A 20,184-nucleotide genomic window follows, 5' to 3' on the forward strand; every position below is an offset into this window, starting at 1 on the left:
ACTTTTGGTAAAACAAAAAAAAATTGTTCTATAGGTACAATTAGGTTTTATACACACTACAATTTTCACTGCTATCAAAACATATTTTTAAGATAGACAAGTTGGGATTCTTTTGAAATATCTTACATTTTAAGAAGAATCCAAAACTAAAATAAGTATAAAACATGTTGATATTTTTTTTAGATAATTCGGAGTTTTCAATAGACAAGCTATAAACTTACGCAAGAGTAATTTTTAGTTTTAATGAATTTGATATAATTGAGTATTTTAATAAAAGTTTGAAGACATTATTAATATTGTGCTTGTCTATTGCCATTTTATTGCAATTGTTGAGCTAGATTTATAATAAAAAGCTAATAAAAAAAACTATTGCCATATATTTTGTTATATGATTGAATAGTCCCTACTCCCTACTCTTGACTCAATTCTGTCGTCTTCTTATTTCAACAATAGTGTATTAAATACAACACCTACACTATGTCATTTTTGACCCGGTGTTCTATTTTAGAACCTATACAAATATATATTAGTTTTACACTTTGATGTTCCCATAATTTTTTATGAGAGTAAACTACACCGAAGAATGCCAGAATATAGGTGTTTTATAATTTTAAGATAAAAGTATTGAATGTTTAATTGACAACCAAAAAATTACTATTACATTTTTGACATAACAAAAAAAAAAAAAAAAAAATATATATATATATAATTAATTATTGAAATGCAGTAGAATAAAATACTGAAAACAACGATTACAGGAAATACCACTGAAAAAATGACAACAATTGTTGTGTAATTTATATTTCTGTAATATTTATTATTTTAACATTTCTGTTGAGTGTTGCTGATATAACTGTAAAAGTAGTGGTCTAATATCAGTGAATTGTTATTGGGCGTTGCTCAACGGTTTGGTAAAATCCTATACTTTTATGAATGCCTTACAAATTAACCTTAATTAATATTATATAGTATTTAATATAGGTAGTTTAAATTTTGAATAAATAGTGAAAAATAAACTAAAATTTAGAAAAAATTATATGTTTCTCATTTTTTTTATAATTTGTTTGAGAATATACAGCATATATGCAGTGTACCCTATAGAAGATAACTGGTTTTACAAAGATTGTTTTTCAGAATATTAATTTTAAAAAAGTTTCATTTTAATTCTATATCTTAAGGAGGCTGCAGTCGCTAATGTTTTAAGGAGGTGGATATAGGCAGTTTAACATGATAATATTAAAGTGACTTGTAAGTGTGTACAAAGTAAACGCATAGAAGTAAGTGTGTATACATTTTATCTGTAATTTTTTTGGGCGGAATTTCCTAGGTGACATCTATTGTTGACTAATTGTTAAAATATGTCAACATATGTTTGTGATTTGTTTTGCTTTACATATTAATTATTTATATAATATTAATGATAAATAATTTAAGTACTCGAATATTTCTCAGCAGAGAAAACTATACACATAATTTGAGAAAATACTTCCAATAAAAAGTTTATCTTTTTAAATTAACAATTTTTTTATAACAATGTTGTCAGTAAAATTTTTTAGTAAAAATTATAACAAGAACAGAAAAAAAATCAAAAGCTTAAGGTAATATTTGACAAAATAAAACCACTATAACTAGAAACCATTATTAATTCAGTCTTAAGAAATTTGAAATATTAAAAATAATAAATATTATTATTATTATTGATTTTCCTATTTATTCTATAATTCAAATTTTATACCTTAGAAAATTAATTATACTCATTAATTAGTAAATGAAATAATTTTAACAAAATCAATTAATTTTAACTACTGGTTATAATCAAAATAAATAACTCAAAATTATTGAAATAAAAATTTGATATAAGAAATTCTACTGTGTATAAGAACATTACTACAATCAGATTAGTTAATAATTATATTTTAAAATATATATTCAGTACAATATTTGCATTTATGTATGAGTTTTAGCTTTTTCTTCTTTTAATTTTAGCTTAAAACATTTTGCTTCCATTTCTTCAAAATGTTCTGCAAATATCATTTTGAGGGCAGGATACATCAATGGCAATTTGTGTAAAACATTTGGTGCAATCTATAAATTCAAAAAACTTTTTACTTAATTTTTTTTTTATATTTACTTAAATAAGTGAATCAAAATGTGTAATAAAATAAGTATTGATAAATTTAGATAGTTAGTAATATTATAATAATATCTATTGAAATTAAAATGTCTAACTAAATATTAAGTAATGTGAAGATAATAGTATTATAAAGATTTACTAGATGCCGAGACAAACAAACTGGTGGTTGGTGACTCCACCCTCCTGCCAACGTTAAGTATTTATATTGGTATTTTGCGTAACATTTACTTACATAAACTAAAACCCCAAATAAATTGTTGGTAAACGGAATCACCAACCACCGGTTTTTTTGACGTGGACTATATTTATGTATGATTCATTTTTTCATTAAAAGCCTAGGTTTCAGGTTTTTTTAAATTTTCCATTATTTTATAAAATTTAATTTTACAGCAATAATTCTCAGACCTTGTAAATTGAGGCAATGAATTGTCGCATTTTGATGATATTTTTTTTTTTTTTTAGAAAGGAATACTTTCTACAGTGCGCATTAACATTTGATTATTGATTACATTGTTAAAAACAACAATTAAAACCTTGTAAAACATATTCCTCTTTCAAAAATAACAAAAAAAAAAAAAATTTACAAAATCAATTTCTTTTCAAGGCGTGCGTGAGTTTTTCCTGTCAGGCATGTCTTTGAACAAAAAACAGGTCATCCGTAGGCCCTTTTATTTGGTTACAATTTACAATCCATATAATATTGGCGCTTTAATTCTTGAATATGGTACATTAATTGAGATTTTATAATTATTTTATGGAAAACCGCAAACCTATAATTTATTGAAACTTAAAATGTTAGCTCCGTATCTGTCGGCAAATTTAATCTTAATGTTTTACCGTCATCAGAGAACTATTATTTTAGGAGCATCAATAAAAACAGTAATTTTTATGACTTTAAAATTCTGTTACTTTTGTGTTCCAAACTTTTAACATTTATTATAAGGTAATATTTGAATAAACATAAAAATAAATAGTATTAAAATATGAATAATACCTCCATGTTATCAAAAGCTATTCCAACGTTACTTGGAAGATCATTATTTGGCATATATGGAATTTTTGCATAACGTTGACTAAAATGAGTGAGTATGGTAAATTTAGCATTCATTTTTTTGCCGATATTTATAGCTTGGGACATAGTTGAATGCATTTTCCGTCTGGCTTCAGACACTAACTGATCTTCCATTGTAGCTTCATGAATTAAAAGATTACTATTGTTTCCTAAAGAAAAAAATAACTAATAGTTTAATTTAAATAAATAATTATAATATTTATTAGGAAAGATTTATAATTATATCGTATGTTTTGACTTATTTTAAAATTTATTTCTGTAAGCATAAATATTATTTTTCATTTACAAACCTAATTTGACTAATGAATCACAAGGCATTGTATCACCAGAATATGTTACTTTCCAACCATTTTTATGAGTAAATGATACACCAAAAGCATTAGGGCAGTGTCTTACTAAAGTAGTTTCTATGTTTGACATATTAGTTTGTTTTAATAAATCATTTATTCTTAACTTTGTAGATGATTCAAAATCCTTTAACATATTAATATCATTATAAAATAAACTTTATTTGAAGTTTATTTAGTTACATTTATTTAAGTATTTATGCCTTTACAATTTACCAAATCTGAGTTAGACACAATTTGAAACTCTTTATTTAGTTCTGCAAATCTTCTGTGATAAAAGTTTAACCAAGTCATAATTTGTACAGGTGCTAGTAAATATATTGGCTGATTCAGTTCAAGCAGTTTACTTGCTTTCATTTTTTGACGTACACTTAATATTCCGATTAAACCAATATGATGGTCTGCATGTAAATGAGACACATAAATAGCTTTTAAGTCACGCAAAACTGTTTCAGCACCAGTTATACCAAAGTGCCTTACTAATTGTCCATATGTTCCTTCTCCAGAGTCTAACAATACACATTCTTTTTCACTAGATAACATTTAATATTAATATTTTTCTATACAAAATGTAAATAATTTCTTACCCAGTGTACATTAGAATACCACTAGTATTTCTTGTTTTACTTGGTATACATGAACCTGTACCAAGAAATGTAATTTTAGGATAAATATTTGTATCTGTGGGAGAAGCATTTAAAATATCCTGTTTTACTTCAGCTAACTTTTCTTTAAAACCATCAACCTTGAATGATTCTTCAATAAACTCATTAACATCTAAACTTAACGTACTAGTCCTAAATTGTTTTTTAGTGAATTAATATATTTTATATTATTCATAAACAATATGATAGTTTACCTGTCTATATATTTGTTTGGTCTCAAATTAAATGACAAATTGGTTTGCCCATTTATCGTTAAAGAATTTCCCCTTGAATTTGAGTCAATTATTTCTTCTTGTTGACTGATGACTAAAAAAAATAAAAATTGCTAATTAATTCGGTTTTATTCGACTTATATCTGAATTTAAATTGAAGGTTTCTAAAAACATTTAGCACTGTCGCATATTTTATAAGTGATCAATTAAAAAATTTGGTGATTTGTAAAAATCATGAATTATTTTGTAGAAATATAGGCTGACAAATTACCAAATTGTCTGATAATGTTTTTAAATATTAAATGTGATTTATATTTATATTAAAAATAATTTAACTTTGTTACTTTTACCAATTGACCAAATAATGCGATAATACTTCTGAAAACTGATCTGACAACGTTTTGATGTCTACTTGAGATCAGTGGCATGGCAAAGGAGGTAATTGAGAGGTGGACGCCTTTAAATTTTTTTAAAATAGCATTCAATGTTATGTTAATAAATCTAATAATATGGTTCTATAATTGTCTAAGAGAGGTTATTTCCTCAGTGGCGTCATTTGGGGAGGGGCAGGGTGTGCATTTCCCCCCTTATCATTAGCAGGCCGAATATGGACCCCAAGCCCGCTATAAATTAACATTTCAAATTATTTCTTTAGCTTCACTAATATTGATTTAAATCAAGGTGTTGACATATTGTTTGGTACCTATTATGAAGACTAGAAGATACCCAGTTAATGTCTAGCATCTTACATTCTAACTATCTAAGTTGCACTTCAAAAACATAAATTAATAATAAATATTTAATAGTTTATTGTAGGTATGTTTTATTATATTTTTTGTTTAATACATTTATACTCATATTTGGCGTAAATAGGAGACATCAATGGCGGTAAACGGTAAATTTCCTTTTAAAAGGTCATCATATAATAGCTAATAGGTAACATATTGGGTTGGTGGCAGTATTGTGATAAACAGTTCCCACCCGTTTTCCTGGTTTTTGAACTGGATAAAGGTAATATTGGGTATCCCTCTACAATCTACATAGTAAATTATATATGTGTATAATAATATATTAATATGTATTATTTAGTCATTGTTATCCCTAAATAAAGTGAATTATTTATGTCTTATCTCAGATAACCGTAATAGTAACCTAACCTAACCTAACTAGTATGTATAAAATTATATAAAAAGGCTATTCTGTATTGAGATAAAAATGTAATTGTTAGCGAGCGGTTTTAATTTTTTTTTTTGTATTATGGGCTGGTCAAAACTTTTGCCCCTCCCTCTCAAAAACTGAAATGACGCCACTGTATTTCCTCATGAAAAAATAGGAAAAGTGGACTTATTAATTTTAAATACAAATAACAATAAATTCAAAAAGTGTCATCACATCACTAGGTTAATCAGTTGAATGGTATGTTTTGGTAAAAATCAATGAATGCAACTTATATCTAATTAGTAATTTCTCCATAATTTATTACACTTAGTTATTACTTATTATGAGGGATATTACAGACATGTAGTTAAAGAAATCAGGTAAGGTTGTAATCACTAGTAGTTACGGCATCTTGCCATCTACCAAGAGTAATATTCTGCACCATCGAAAAACGAGTAATATACAATATTTATAATCAATGTTAAAACTATTGACATTGGTAGCATAGCATTTAGATTATCAAATATACTCACTAGGAATTCCATCATCTTTTAATAATGGATAAATATTTTCATCCAACATATTCAGCTTATATTGTATTCTATGTATTGCAGTACTACCCAGACATTTATTTTCATTATTTAATAATAAATGGTATGTTTCAGAAGGAAATAATTTCATCCACGATTGATATCTATAAAAATATAAATATTTAAGTTAATACTTTTAATCATATTTGAATACAATACTCTAACTCAAATTGAATTAAATTTTAATAATTTATGACATTTTGTACCTTTGATCATTTCGCACATCTTGAGGGGTAAAATGAACAACCATAAATGCAATATCTTCTTCGTTACTTACACCTAGTTGATGTTTTGAAAAAATTGACTCATTCAATAACGATTCAATATAGTCTTCACTTGGACATTCAACAACTAAAAAAGATCATACTGAAATAATCAAATATAATTTATTTTTTAATGAAAATTAAAGTTGAGCTTCAGAAAAGGACAATAAATAAAAAAGGTTTTTTTAATGTTTAGGTAAATACAAAAAAGCAAGTATGCTATTTTAAGAGAATATTTCCAGACACACTTTACTACTTTCACACTCATTTAAGCTCGGCCTAAATGATCCCCCTTTCCGCCCACATCAATATCACTCACATCTTTTTTAACTGCCCATATATCTTCTTCCAACGCAAAAGCTTTCTCTCCTCAATTAATTTTCTAAATATTTCAGCATATCCTCTCTTGCAATTCTCAATTTGTTATTATATTCACACTAAATTTTTTCAACCAGTCTAGTTTCATAATTTAAATAAATAAAAAAGTAATGTTTTTCTGAATTAATAGGTATTATATATTCATATGTTAATTGAAATAGTCAAAACTAATGGATCTCACAAAGTTTCTTAAAAAAAAGAGAGAATATTCACTGAAATATGTTATTTCCATTTTACATATGTGCATGACATGTCTATACTTTATTTGAAGCAATTTCCTGTTGTTAGATTTAATAATAGAGCAAATTGATCTATTATAAAGTTTAAAGGTAAGAATATCTTCTATGACACCACATAGATTTATACTGATGACTTAACTTTCAAGAGAGGTATAGAGCTGTCGACATTTTAAATTTAAAATATCAATAAAAAACATTTCCATAAGAGAATATTTTAACCTTTAATTTTGATAATAAATTTAATTTATTCTGATATTAAAGCTAATATCACCACAAAATTAGCCTTGCAGAACTCATTTTTACTAAGTTGAACATTTACATGATGAAGAAAACAAATAGCATACAATTTTATTGGTGGGGGGGGGGGGGGCTAAACCACTTCAGTTTTATCAAATTCTATAATATTAGTCCTTCCTTAATTATAAATGGAATTTAAAATTAAATATTTATGATCTTATCTTTATTATATTGTACAAATGGAATCTATATTCTATAACAATATTTAAAAAATCTATTTTCAATTTATTAGCATACAATTATTACTTATAGATCTTCTTGTACTATACTGTAATACCTTACCAATAAAAACTGGTCCTGGGTCATCAGGAGACGTAACATCACTTGATTTTACTACTGTTCCGTCAGATAAGGTAATATCCTTACCGGATTTTAGTAAGCCCAGTAATGGTCCCGGAGGTACATTATGTTGAACACATTTGTCCAAATCTAAAAATCCTGGTTTTGGTTTAAGATGACAAACATAGGACATGGCAACATTACTAATTCTACTCAAAGAACTATCAGCAATAAATTTTTTGTCATCTAAAATCAATTAAAAAATATTCATGATTTTATTATAAAATTATTTTTTATAGCATCAAAAATACCATAATTAGCTAGCTAACCAGTTCTAGGCTCAGAGTTACTTCTTTTACGTTTATTTCTGTCTTTTTCATCTGATTGTGGTAAATTTTCATAGTCATAATAATTAGTATCATCTTCTAATAAATCAACAATATTTTGTTGAGCCTGTGAATTATTTATTTCAATTGAACTATAAAAGATGAATAAATATTAGAAATGATAAATGATTTCTATTAATTAAGAGTATTACTTTTCAGACCTTGATCGAAATTCATTACATTGTTTGCTTGATATTAATGGTACATAATGGACAACTATTGCATTGTCTTCATATGGTTTAAAAGGATCACTTTTACTGGCTGTAATTTTTAGATCACGTAATACTACAAATCTTTTTGTAGCAACAAATAATTCTTCCTGGGAAAAATTAATAAAATTTCATTCTAATCAATATTTTAACTGTAAATGTACTCATATTGAGTATCAGATAAATACTTTAAATCCCCAATAACACAGTTAGTTAGTCGTGTAGTGACCTTTGTGTAAAGAACTTTGATAAGGATGACTTGAATATGTAAAATAAGTTGTAGTCAGAGAAAATTCAATGAGTTTATTGTCATCAGTAATTATCAATAAACTTTAAATTAAACTGTGGAACTAGTTCTTAGAATAATAAGATAAAAAAATATTTCTAAATTTTTAGCAAATAGGATTTTTTTGATATTTTCTAGGTGTGAACTATAATTTCATGAGCAGGAATAGCAGGGTGCTTGTTTAAGCTCTGAAAAATAAAATCTGAATATTAGTTGTCGTGGACACTCTTATGTAGCTTCATACCTCTATCCTGAACTAGAATAGATAGAATGACCTGACTATCACATGTAATACTGCCTACATATGTACAAATGTATGCAAGTGAAATTAAATTATTGGTTTAAGAGCTCCTACACAGTTATTAAAACAATAATGTAATGCATATACTCATATTAAAATAATTTGTTAGTGTTCTATACTATTATGTAATTACATACTAGAGCATACTAATGCTATATTTAAATATTTTGTTTATGTGGTTACTAACACCTTTACACTCATACTCTCCAATCATATCTTACAAACATGTGAGTCTTCTTAGAAATGAGTATGGTAAAGTTCATAGTATATTATATTATATAGAGCATCAGAGCATGTATCAACTATTCATTACTTAAAAGTTTTCAAATATTTATTAAAATCAATAATAACAAACAATATAAATATTAAACTTATAAAAATTGTACATCTTATTCAAAACTTTTTTATATTTTAAGAATAATATTCTGTAGGGTAGCACTATAAAAATACTTACTATTCCTTTTGGTCCATGCAGTTCAATGTTTGGTACTCCAACATCCTGAACAGTTAAAGCTAATCCTGGTAAACCGCCAATATTCAACCAATTTGAATGTGTGATAAACACATGTTCCAATTTCGACAGTTTCATTTTATGTTCATGTGCCAACCTTTGAGTACCTTCCCCACAGTTAAAAAGGTACCTGAAATTTTAGTATACACACGAGTTGGACTTTAATATGAGTACTACCTACTTGAAAATTATGAAAACTAAAAAATGCATTACCTAGAATGATCTGTAAACAAATATAAACATCTCGGAGCACCATTTGCTCCACTGCCAAGAACTTGAAATTTAACAATACCTGGTGGAAATTTGGACTTACCTTTGATTTTAAATCTGTTTTGTTTACCAGATATAGTAGTCAGAGAAACGTTTTTAGACATTTGTTTTAGAATTGTGTTTTTACCACTAAAATAAAATAACTGACAATTTGTTTGTATAAATTTTAATAGTAATTTGTTATATAACTTAAGAGACATTAATCAATAGATTTAATATTTTACCCTATTGTTTGTTATGATCAAATAAGAGTTTTTAGAGTTAAGTTTCATCAATATCAAATATCAATAGCAAGAAATTGGAGCTAAAAAGGAGTTTTGAATAATAATAATGGAATATGGATGTGATAATAATAATTATTAAGCAGTAAATGGTAACGTATTAACCCAAAATCAAACCTCTTATCATGTTAATCTCAGACGTGGTTAAACCACTCGACGGGACGCTGTATTTTATCTATGGTATCAGTGGTATATATAAAGTACATATTAAGTCTGACCATGGTTGAAGATAATACTAGTTATATGTTTCGAATGTTTGAATTTCGAACTTCGAACTCGTTACGAAAAAGTTACAAACTGAACTATCAAGCATCTTTTACTGTTTGAAAATCGTACTTGAAAGTATTTTAATCAAACAATATTTAAAATTAATGTTCTCTACTTCATAGTAATTAAAAAGTAAGTATCATAATAGTACAATTAAAATTAAACTATCATATTAAGGGGATTGGAAGCAGTGATTTTCTGTCTTTGTTTAAATCACGTACAACATAAAATTATAGACGTTAGACGAATTCTATGTCCAATTGGTCCATCGCACCGATTGATATAAAGAAGCGATAATAATCCTTAAAACAGATTTGATTTTGTCATCCAGACTTCTTGAGATCAATCCTCCCTCATTTTTTATATTATATCTCAAAATCTTAAAAGCGATATATTAAAACAGAAAAATTAAAACATTGACATATTTTAGTTTTTGGAGAAAATTAAATTAAAAACTTAAAAATAAATTTCTTATTTATTCTCAAGAATACTTGATGTCAAGTTCAAATCTGTTTTCAAAATTCTTATCGCTTCATTATATCAATCGCTATGTTGAACATAGGACCATTGAACTATATTTAATACAATTTTTTTTTAATTGTAGTTATTTATTCGTTGTGCTAATTTAAAAAACTAATGTTGTCCAAATAATCAATCCAATATTTTTATCTGTGGAGAATTGCTTGCCACTCTCTCCTTAAGACAGCAAATTCTTTGTTCGAGCTTAATGTATTTATTGTAAATTCTTTTAACTTGTTTTCCACGTTGGAGAAGTTTCATGACATCCTCAATTTTGGCGTATTCTTTTCGTAATATGACTATAAATTCAAATATACGAGGATGATTTCGACCTGCTGCTTTACTTAATGCGTAATGCCAATCTTCTAAATCGTTAGTTGTTCGTCTATCTGTACTTTTCCAGTGGTTCCAAATGTATCGACTAAATATTTAGTAGATATCTGGGTTTTAAATCTTAAATTGTCTAACCATATTATGTTTCAACAAAATAATTTAAAAATTCTTCCTCTTTTTGATTATTATCAAGATTTTCTCTTTCAATTATTAGCCATAAATTATCCAGCTGTTCTATTGGAACTAAAGGTAAAGCTGAAATCCTACGAACCATAGTTTTTATTAGTGGATCGCCTTCAGATGAAACATAATCATTTCGAAGACCAACATCAACAACTTTCCTATAAATCGCCTGAGTATTATGGAAAACACATCCACGAATTTGTGCATCCGGATATTTATTTTTTATTGTATTAAAAATTGTTATTTCGAAATCTTTCGATTTCAAATTGAAAAATGTTTGGCATTAAACGTTTTCCTATGCTATTTAAAGGTTGATCATGCGATTATATGTAGCTTCAGTTTTACAAGGAAGTAAAGCATACACTCCTGGGAATACTACATCAAGTACTAAGATCGCTTTTCAAATCACAAATTTAAAATCATATTTTAAAATAAAAAAGCGGGTAAGTGGATGTCGCTCTGCTGTACATTAGGTGGTGGGGTGGACCTCTGAATTGGGTAGGTTAGATTTGAATGCAATGATAGGTATCATTGTATACGAAAAACGATTCTGAACGGAGATGATTTGCCAGTCTAGGATATATTATAGATAATTAAAAATTTTCAAATCTTTGATTTAAAAAGAAAATTTTGTATAAATTTCTGGCTTAAAATAATTTGCGAATTTTCGTAATTTTTACGTATTTAGTCAATATTTGAACTTCAAATGCTAATAAAAAAAAATCGTGCCTATGTATTTTTGTAATTTTTTAGTCACTATATGAATAACTTATGAGGAACTTTGTATTCAATTTTCAAGTATTTTGATAGGGCCGAAAAAATGTTATCAACCCTTCAAAAAGTTTTTCAGAAAAATTAAAAATTTCAGTTGTATATTAATATCTCAAAAAAAGTCAAAATATTTTTAAAATTAAATCATGTAAAGAAAATGCCAATTTAAATAACTGATAAAATTTTCACGTATCTACGACTTATACTTTTTGAATAATAACAAATATTTAAAATCGTTATCGTAACCGCTATTTCGTAAATATTTGAAATTCAAACGCACCTCAAATTTTTCCTATAATGACGCTTCGAGATTTCTTTATAGCTATTTGAAGGAAAACTTATGGAAAACTTAGTGTTATATTTTTAATCCTTAGTTATAAACACAAACAATTTTATGATTTTTCAGCTTCAAAATTACTTGCAAATTTTCGCATTTTCGACAGATTTCGTAAAAATTTGAACTATAAACGCTTATAAAAAAAAATTGTGCCTATGTATTCTTATAATTTTTTAATCACTATAAGAATAACTTATTACGAACTTTGTATTAAATTTTCAAACAAATTCTACTCTAATATCCATGAAAACATTTCGTAATCACAATATAATCATCCCGTCTAATATACATATATGTGTTATAATCTGTGGTACAATTATTGAACAAATTTTCAATTTCCGATCTAAATATCTGGTGAAATTTTCAAGTATCTACGACTTATAATTTTTGAAGTATAACAAACAATATTTAAATTCGTTTGACTCGTTTGAGAATAAATCGTTATCATTACTAGGTATCATTGTATACGAAAAACGATTCTGAACGGAGATGATTTGTCAGTCTAGGATATATTATATTTAAATATTGTCATATATTCTATTTTGAAACAAATATTTTATTTTTCAATTAAGTCGCATTTTGCATAAGGCATGGTTAATCAATTAGTGTAGTTATCATGTAGTTATCATAATTCATAATACCTTATATTATCATAGATATACGAATACCTGGTTTGAGGATAAATCGTTATCACATTACGCGATTTCATAAAAATTTAAAACTCAAACGCTCAAAACATTTTTCCTATAATGACGCTTCAAATTTTCTCTATAGCTACTTGAAGCAAAACTTATGGAAAACTTGGTGTTAAATTTTATAATCTTAGATATGAATACAAACAATTTTATGAATTTTGAACTACAAAATAATTTGCAAATATTCATGGTTTTGACGAATTTCTGTCAATATTTGAAATTCAAATGCTAATAAAAATTTAATTTGAATTTCCGGTGGACATTTTTTTTGTAATAAAGATTGACAAATTTGTAAGGAATCTTGTATTAAATTTTCAAATCTTAGATTTAAAAGGAAAATTTTTTATGAATTTCTAGGATAAAATAATTTACTAATTTTTGTGATTTTTAAGTATGTTGTCAAAATTAAACTTTGAATGTATGAAAAAAAAAATGTGGCTATATATTTCTTTTATGTTTCAACTGTTATTGTAAAAATATATTATGAGCCTTGTATTAAATTCTCAAATCTTAAAATTAAAAAGAAAAACTTTTATGAATTGTGATCTAAGATAATTTGAACATTGCCGTAATTTTTATGTAGGTATTTAGTCAAAATTTGAACTGTAAATGCTTAACAAAAAATGTGTGACTATATATATTTCTTTTATTTTTCAAATGCTATTGTAAAAAAAAAAAACACACATTATTGTAAAATCAATACATTCATCACTTCGTTCAGAATCTAAAATAATCAGAGAATTCAGTGAAACGGGATACGACCCTGCGAGCGGTCCTCCGTCGGTCACTTTCATGGCTCGTCCTTAAGGCTGCTTCTGCCTGCCTGGCCTTCTCTTCCTCTTCTATGAGAGTCAGGATCTCCTCCAGCATCTTGTAAAATATCCTTAACGTCGCTTCCGCATTACAGAGTATCTCGGCCCTCATTGAGGGGTCCAACGGTAAGTTCTTTTTACTTCATCTCTTTGTATTTATGTACCTATTGATAAAGTATACCGTGTCTACTGGCAACACACATTGTGAGCAGAGCTCACTTTATTTATTTAAAAAAATATCAATAAAAGTTGTTTTTCTCTTTTATAAGTTATTATAGAAACGAGATTCGATCGAATTAAACAGTAAAAAATGCTGATGTTCAGTATTTAGCCATGAGTGTAATCCATAATTTAGGTATATATGTAGTTTATATTAAACCGTTAAATTTAATTGATTGTGTTATTACTTATTATCAAATTAATAAACATATAGATCGGTAGTATATTATTATGATATATTAATTATAAAGATATAATATATAGGTGTGACCATAAGTTATCTCAATATTATTAAGCTTATCGGTAGTATGATATCATTGATATCGTGCCATACCTAAGACTAAATTAATTCTGCGTGATTTAGGTATACTATGCTAGCATATATCGTTTTTAGAATATTTTATGGGAGAGAGGGTTTAGCCCCCTAAAAGTAGCCCCCACGGGTCACGTAACATGGTTAGGCAACACTGTCTATAAATTTGAATCCTATCAAAATGTGATTCATTTTCTTTTACTTATTAGACATTTAAGCATTTTACTAAATGCTATGCATTATTCTTACCTAGGGTTTTGTTTTTTCCACACTTTTTACAGTCATAAACTTCGACATTATTTGTATTGTTTGTTTTCTGTTTATCTTTCTTATTTTCATATTTTTTATTATTATGTACTTTAATTGTACTATTTTTTTTTTTTTTTTTTTTTTATAGCACGAATTATTATAATTATTATAATTATTACTTGTATTAACCTCTCATGTTCACCTTTTGAAATGTTATCATCCCCCTTAGTTCTGATTTAGTTCCTTCCACCGTCTTGTATATTTCTTCCACTTTGTCCCTTGTTAAATTGCAATAAAGTAACAATATAATTAAAACTTACAATATGTTTTTGTGTGTGATCAACATAAAATATATAACAGATATAGCCGCTCTAAAACTTCCACCATATTCTGCTCATGATTATGATTATATATTATCTTTAAAAAATATGAATAGTTATTTAAAAAAATGTGCATCGAAATAATTTTTTCCCACACAAAACTATACATATATTTTTTATCATGACAGAATTAAAAATTCTGCAAAAACATGTATGCACAAAAAAAGCGTATGTCTCACATCTGCATCGGTAATACAATACGTCTGGAAATTCAGTTATTTAATATAATTGTGCAGGCTAAAACAACTATTATAAGACATTATAATAAATATTTTATGAAAGAAAAAGTAAGAACCTTTATAATTTATATTATTATTATTATACATTTATATTTTATTTTCATACTTTCAATACAATATTTAGATTTTAGGTTTATATTTTCATTATAGGTAATAGATTTTTTTAAATACATTTTATATTTTACTATGAAATAATATTTACAACAATTTTGAGTACCTAAAGTTTAGGTTCTAAACCTGCCTCTTTCATTATTTATATTATATATTGAGCAAATTATACACAGAGGTATGATCAAAAGGTAGCGCCTGGCTTGTTCATTCTTATGCACCATATGGTTGAATTGTTTTAACTTTTATTCGTTAATCTAATACTAAAAACCAAAATTTAATTATTAATATTGGAATATCGATAAAAATTCTTTTAGATACGCTTAATGCACATGCCTCTTGCATTGACATCTTATTTAATCCTTTTTTAAGTTAACTTTTAAGAATTAAAATAGCTACAAAAAAAGATAATCATTATTACACTTTGAATATATATAGTACCTGTATATATATATATATTATATACATTGATTCATGGGCAACATGCCTTCTGAAATCGAATGAACAACTATAGGTATTGTCACCAGCCATCATGTGTAAATGTGAAAAATGTGAAAAATGTATTCGCTTGTTGGCCATTGGACTTCTGTACTCTGTGTACAGAGTTAACCCGTATTATCATTTCATTAGCAGTTAGTTTTGTTAAAATGATTTAAAGTAAATAGTTTTAAAAGTTTATGTACAATAAATTAAAAATACACAAATTTAGACAGGGTTAAGGCCATTAAGAGTAGGTACCAGCCATGATTATAGGGTTGTCATATAGGACGGTTTCAACCCTACCAATTTCTCGGTAAAGTGTTTTGGGAGGAAGATTTTTTTCTCGGAATCAAACTTCAATAATCAATAATTTATGCTAACATTTCGAAGCCATGCTGTCCTAAAAACGTCTAAAACAATATTATTTTAAATCATATTAGTTACATGACCCCCCTCCCTTTGCCTTGTATATGCGCCTGTTATAATATACTAATATATACTAATGGCTAGTACCATACTAATAGCTTATGTAAATTGATAATTTTAATTATGAAGTATAGAATAACCTAATCTTTACACTTATAAGTTATAACTTTATAAGCATAAATTGGTGTTCTGTTATAATAAGCCACACGTGGCTCACCAGTCACTACAAACACTTAATAACCAGATCAGACCCAGCCCAATGCCCCCATGCGATGAACAACTCGCGACTACTGATCAAACACATAATATGCCACTGTCGAAACTACAAATTCCAAATTGTAAAAAATCTACATAAAGAACATGAAGTCCCGATCCAGTCAACATCGAGAAAATTTTCAAACATCTTTAATCGTCTAAATTGTGTAATCTCATAAAATATTTCTAAACTGAGTAAACTGTAACAAATTATACCTGTATATATTTTTCATATCGCAGTGGCGGATTTAGATCTAGAAAAATAAATATTCGGATGCACAAATTCGTGGATGTTTTTTCCATTATACTTAGGCGATTTATAGGAAAGTTGTTGATGTTGGTCTTCGAAATGATTATGTTTCATCCGAAGGCGATCCACTAATAAAAACTATAGTTCGTAGGATTTCAGGTTTACCTTTAGTTCCAATAGAACAGCTGGATAATTTATGGCTAATAAATGAAAGTGAAAATCCTGATAATAATCAAAAAGAGGAAGAATTTTTAAATTATTTTGTTGAAACATAATATGGTTAGACAATTTAAGATTTAACACCCAGATATCTACTAAATATTTAGTCGATACATTTGGAACCACTGGAAAAATACAGATAGGCGAACAACTAACGATTTAGAAGGTTGGCATTACGCATTAATAAAGCAGCAGGTCGAAATCATCCTCGTATATTTGAATTTATAGTCATATTACGAAAAGAATACGCCAAAATTGAGGATGTCATGAAACTTCTCCAACGTGGAAAACAAGTTAAAAGAATTTACAATAAATACATTAAGCTCGAACAAAGAATTTGCTGTCTTAAGGAGAGAGTGGCAAGCGATCCTCCACAGATAAAATGGATTGATTATTTGGACAACATTAGTTATACAATTAATCACAACGAATAATTAACTACAATTAAAAAAAATTTTTTTATAATTTTATTATTATTATTATGTAATTATCTCAATTGGAACGGCAATAAAATAAATTCGGCGAAATGGTACGGCGGCGAAACGGGAGCTAACCTTTAACTATAGAACAGTAGAAAACTCAGATGCTGCATGTATTTGTAATTCCTGTTTCGCAATAAAAGTGCCAATGTAAACACGTTTACTGTCTTAGTAGTTACTATTTATTATAATATTATACCGTTAAAAATTTATAATGAACAGAATTATACTTATTAAACCTATGTGTAAATGTTTTTATTTTTATTATAATATCTATATGTATACCTAATATCTTTATACTCTACATGAAATAGTGTTATAAAGTATTCTGCAGTTTATCGGACGGTTGGAATTACTATATAAGTACGTACTTACGAGATTTCTTTGACTTTTCACATCATCATAATATATAGGTATATATAAACATGGAAACGAAAGCCTACAAGGATTATTCTCATTTATTTAATGAATATAACAATTATACAGTTTTGAAATTTAGGTAATAAAAGTACTGTCTCCTTATATTGGTATTTTATGGTAGGTATGGAGAAAGTGCAATATAACAAAATAATATTATTTTTTTTTATTTTATTGCACTGCAATCATCTTTTTAAACCACTCAATAAAAATAAATGTAATTATACGTTTGTTTTTAAATAAAAACTTTTATTTTGTATTATACAGGTTGTACCTCTGTATATATTATAAATATTAACTTATGCAGTATTTTGTTGTCATTAATCAACTAAATATTCTGATATACAACTATAATATATTACGGTTTACCTATAGGTACTATAATTTAATATATACCTACTAGGTATCTATATGTAGTGTAAGCATAATTTTATATTATTAAATTAATTATACTAGAAAAACAAATATTTATATTTCACGACTTCACGACTTCACGTGTTAAAATAATAAATGAAATATATTTATATGTAGTACCTTAAACCCTTCTATGTATGTTAAGTCGTTTTAAATGTTAACGTTAAAAACTTTCCATTTGCATTTCATTTTCAAATATTATTACAAATTACAATTAATAATACAATTTCTCTATTATCTATATGACTACATAAGTAGGTAGAATTATTAATAATAATATATGTATATACATCATTCCGTGTCTATTATACAATGATATACGTGCGCTCTCATAATACGCAAATAAATATTTAGAAATATGTTTATAAATGATAAGAAATTAATTATTTGGTTAAAATTTTGTTAGGCAACTACAAGAATTTAAAAGATAAATGTTAAAAGTCTGAAATTGATATATGAAAATATGTGTTACCTAGATCTAGATCGTTGTTTGTTCTATTAAATTATGTCATTATTTTATATATACAATATTTTATAATAATGTATGTGTATTTTTTATGTAAAAACTGTTGTTTCTGTTACCATCTTTTTAATCGGTAAGTATACTTGAATTTTCAACTAAATTTTGTTTTCTGATTGGAAAGTTAATCGAGTTAGTGTTTTAGAGTCATCAAAATTATAAAAAAATATTTTAATTAATATGGAAAAAATTTGAAAAATTAATTTTTCGATAATCAAATAACAGTGTGATAAATTATGACGGACAACTGAAGTTCACTTCCTACATACACGCGTTGCAATATTATCGATATAATAGTGAATCACTTAACCGATAATATTAATATTAAATATAATATAAAAGTACACATTTAGAAAAAAATATTTTAATACAGCTTGTTTATGTTATATTATAAATTTATAATATTATCTGATATCAAAATTTTTCAATTTTGAACCAATCTATAATTATATGCACTTAATTTATCTAATATAATTCTCAAATATGCATTTATATTTAATAGCTACAAAATATGCAAAATAAATTTAAAATATAATCTTAGTGTTATATGATACATATAAATACATTAGTATTCAGTATATCACGCATATATTGTTCTGCGACCTCGGCAGAAGTCCTTTGCTCCAGTATAATATTTATTTGTAATAAATCAATCGAGGAGAAATAGTTAATCTTTGGAGTAATATATAGTAATATCAACGTCGAAAAAATGTTGAACTTTAAGCCCACACGAAAAATGAATGTGACTTTCCTGTAAACATTTTATTTCTTTGTTAAAGGCTATATAGGTAATAGGTATAATGTACATAGGTAATAGGTATATGCAATATATGCTTGTATAGGTGATACAAAGAGTAGACTATGTAAGACTCATTTGGCCCACTATATTAATGAAAAAAAATCGGTCTTTTTCAATTACAACCTAAACTCTTAGAACTTTTTACTTTTGGTTACTCACCAATCGCAATCACCATAATAAACAGGTTATAAATGTTTTTAAAATTTTAATTTAGTATAGGTAATTAGCATTAATATTGATTGTTATTTATATTATTGTACTTAAAATCATAAATTCATAAATCATAAACATAATCTATAGAGTATAATAATTAATGTAAAAAAAATGTAGCTTTTTAATCATAATAATATCCTAAAAAATTACCAAAAATTTTTTTAAACAATTCTTGAGCAAATAAAATACGAACTTAACGAAATAAACGCAATTACGATAACACCACCAACTGACCAATTAATTGTTACTGGTTATTCGTTTGAGCGCTGGTCGCATGACATAACAGCTATTAAACTGTAGATGGATAAATACGTTACCGATGTATCGAAATCATAATACGATCCACAATTATAAATTAACATTAATCTAAATATGCATGGCATGTATATAAATCTGCACTAGAAATTAA

General features: G+C 26.5%; 1 protein-coding gene across 2 annotated transcripts; it reads right to left on the bottom strand.

Annotated features, from left to right (window-relative positions):
* Window positions 1–1,893: 1,893 nt before the first annotated feature.
* On the bottom strand, window positions 1,894–9,929 carry RNaseZ (ribonuclease Z). Of its 2 annotated transcripts, none has more exons than XM_015508128.2 (13): window positions 9,541–9,929; window positions 9,271–9,457; window positions 8,182–8,339; window positions 7,964–8,112; window positions 7,638–7,880; window positions 6,385–6,529; window positions 6,122–6,282; window positions 4,413–4,524; window positions 4,141–4,350; window positions 3,770–4,085; window positions 3,497–3,680; window positions 3,129–3,355; window positions 1,894–2,085 (listed from the first exon to the last, which is right to left on the bottom strand). In XM_015508128.2, exons 1-13 carry the CDS (start codon window positions 9,795–9,797, stop codon window positions 1,948–1,950), a joined length of 2,487 nt encoding a protein of 828 aa, XP_015363614.1. In that variant the 5' UTR covers window positions 9,798–9,929; the 3' UTR covers window positions 1,894–1,947. The 2 variants fall into 2 exon arrangements, with proteins under 2 accessions (XP_015363614.1, XP_015363613.1); XM_015508127.2 differs by having other exon boundaries at window positions 8,173–8,339.
* Window positions 9,930–20,184: the final 10,255 nt, after the last annotated feature.

Source organism: Diuraphis noxia, unplaced genomic scaffold (assembly GCF_037042655.1).
Source record: "Diuraphis noxia isolate RWA-SAM2 unplaced genomic scaffold, SU_Dnox_SAM2 contig0002, whole genome shotgun sequence".
In the NCBI taxonomy this organism is placed as follows: domain Eukaryota; kingdom Metazoa; phylum Arthropoda; class Insecta; order Hemiptera; family Aphididae; genus Diuraphis; species Diuraphis noxia.

Bases quoted from the DNA above. Each gene is read 5' to 3' on its own strand.
- RNaseZ (XM_015508127.2), bottom strand. From the start codon at position 9,797: ATGTCTCTTAAGTTATATAACAAATTACTATTAAAATTTATACAAACA. The intron at 4,086-4,140 runs GTAAGAAATTAT...AATGTTATCTAG, and splicing joins GGTATTCTAATGTACACTGG to TGAAAAAGAATGTGTATTGT. The intron at 3,356-3,496 runs GTTTGTAAATGA...TTTTTTCTTTAG, and splicing joins TGATTCATTAGTCAAATTAG to GAAACAATAGTAATCTTTTA.